The following is a 1,064-nucleotide window of genomic DNA, read 5'->3' on the forward strand; positions in this document are numbered from 1 at the left end:
ACGGCAGACTGGGATGTTGTTGTGCCTGTTGTTCTCTCATTCTCTGTGGTCTCTCATACCCCAGACATCTTCAGGGATTGCAGTGATCTGCCTCCTGACAGCTCCAGTGGCACCTACACCATCAAGCCCCGGGGGTATCGGGACGTCATGGTGTACTGTGATATGGATGAGGAAGATGGGGGCTGGACCGTGATCCAGAGGAACCGGCAGGACACGGATGTCACCTGGAACGAGTCCTGGAGCACCTACAAGAACGGCTTTGGGAACTTGCAGGGTGACTTCTGGCTGGGCAACGAGAACATCTACTGGATTGCCAAGCAGAGGGCCTACCAGGTCAGGTTTATCATCCAGGATGGTTCAGACAAGAAGCTGTTTGCAGATTACAACATGTTCCGCCTGGACGATGAGTCCCAGGGCTACAAGCTGAGGCTGGGGGCACACTCGGGGACAGCAGACGATGCCATGGCCCTATTGAGCACCACCATCGTCCATGACAACATGAAGTTCTCCACTAAAGATCGGGATCAGGACATTTCCAATGTGAACTGTGCTTCCAACGCTGGGGGCGGGTGGTGGTACTCGGCGTGCTACTCTGCGCTGCTGAACTACAAGGGGCCCTTGACATGGGGAGAGTCGTGCAAGGGGAACTGCAAAGCCTCTGCCATCCTCATCAGGCCCCTCAAATGCTAACTGCATTTTAATTTCCTTTCTGTTCAACCTGTGGACAATTCTGGCTCTGTAATTTTCAGGGAAAGCACTTAATTTTCACTTGCTGAAGATCTTGCTCAAGATATTAACATGCACAGTCAACTTCCTACTCGGAACCTCCTGTACTTAAGGCTTAACAGATGTTAAATTGTCAAATAAATCAGTAAGCAAAGAACTGTCTGACTTGTGAAAGCCTGTTTTGGGTCTTTGAAGCGCTCGCAGAGGTTAATGCATTGGAGGGTTTCCACCACTGCAGATCAGCCTTTCCCTGAGCCAGGACTTCCCAGAGGTGACAGCACAGAGGGGAGGCACCGTCCTGCCTTTGCCTCTTTGAATCTGAAAACAAGATTTCAAAG

The 1,064-nt window shown here is 51.2% G+C and overlaps 1 protein-coding gene across 1 annotated transcript; it reads left to right on the plus strand.

The window, feature by feature from the left end:
* Nucleotides 1-64: 64 nt before the first annotated feature.
* On the plus strand, nt 65-690 carry LOC114073557 (fibrinogen-like protein 1-like protein; the record flags this gene model as incomplete). The annotated part of the gene is made up of 1 exon (XM_027911292.1): nt 65-690. A coding segment is annotated over one exon (626 nt), but the record flags the coding sequence as incomplete, so codon positions are not given.
* Nucleotides 691-1,064: the final 374 nt, after the last annotated feature.

The sequence above is a fragment of the Empidonax traillii genome, unplaced genomic scaffold (assembly GCF_003031625.1).
Source record: "Empidonax traillii isolate 1590-97213 ecotype Southwest subspecies unplaced genomic scaffold, ASM303162v1 scaffold7033:size12730, whole genome shotgun sequence".
NCBI classification, from domain to species: Eukaryota; Metazoa; Chordata; class Aves; order Passeriformes; family Tyrannidae; genus Empidonax; species Empidonax traillii.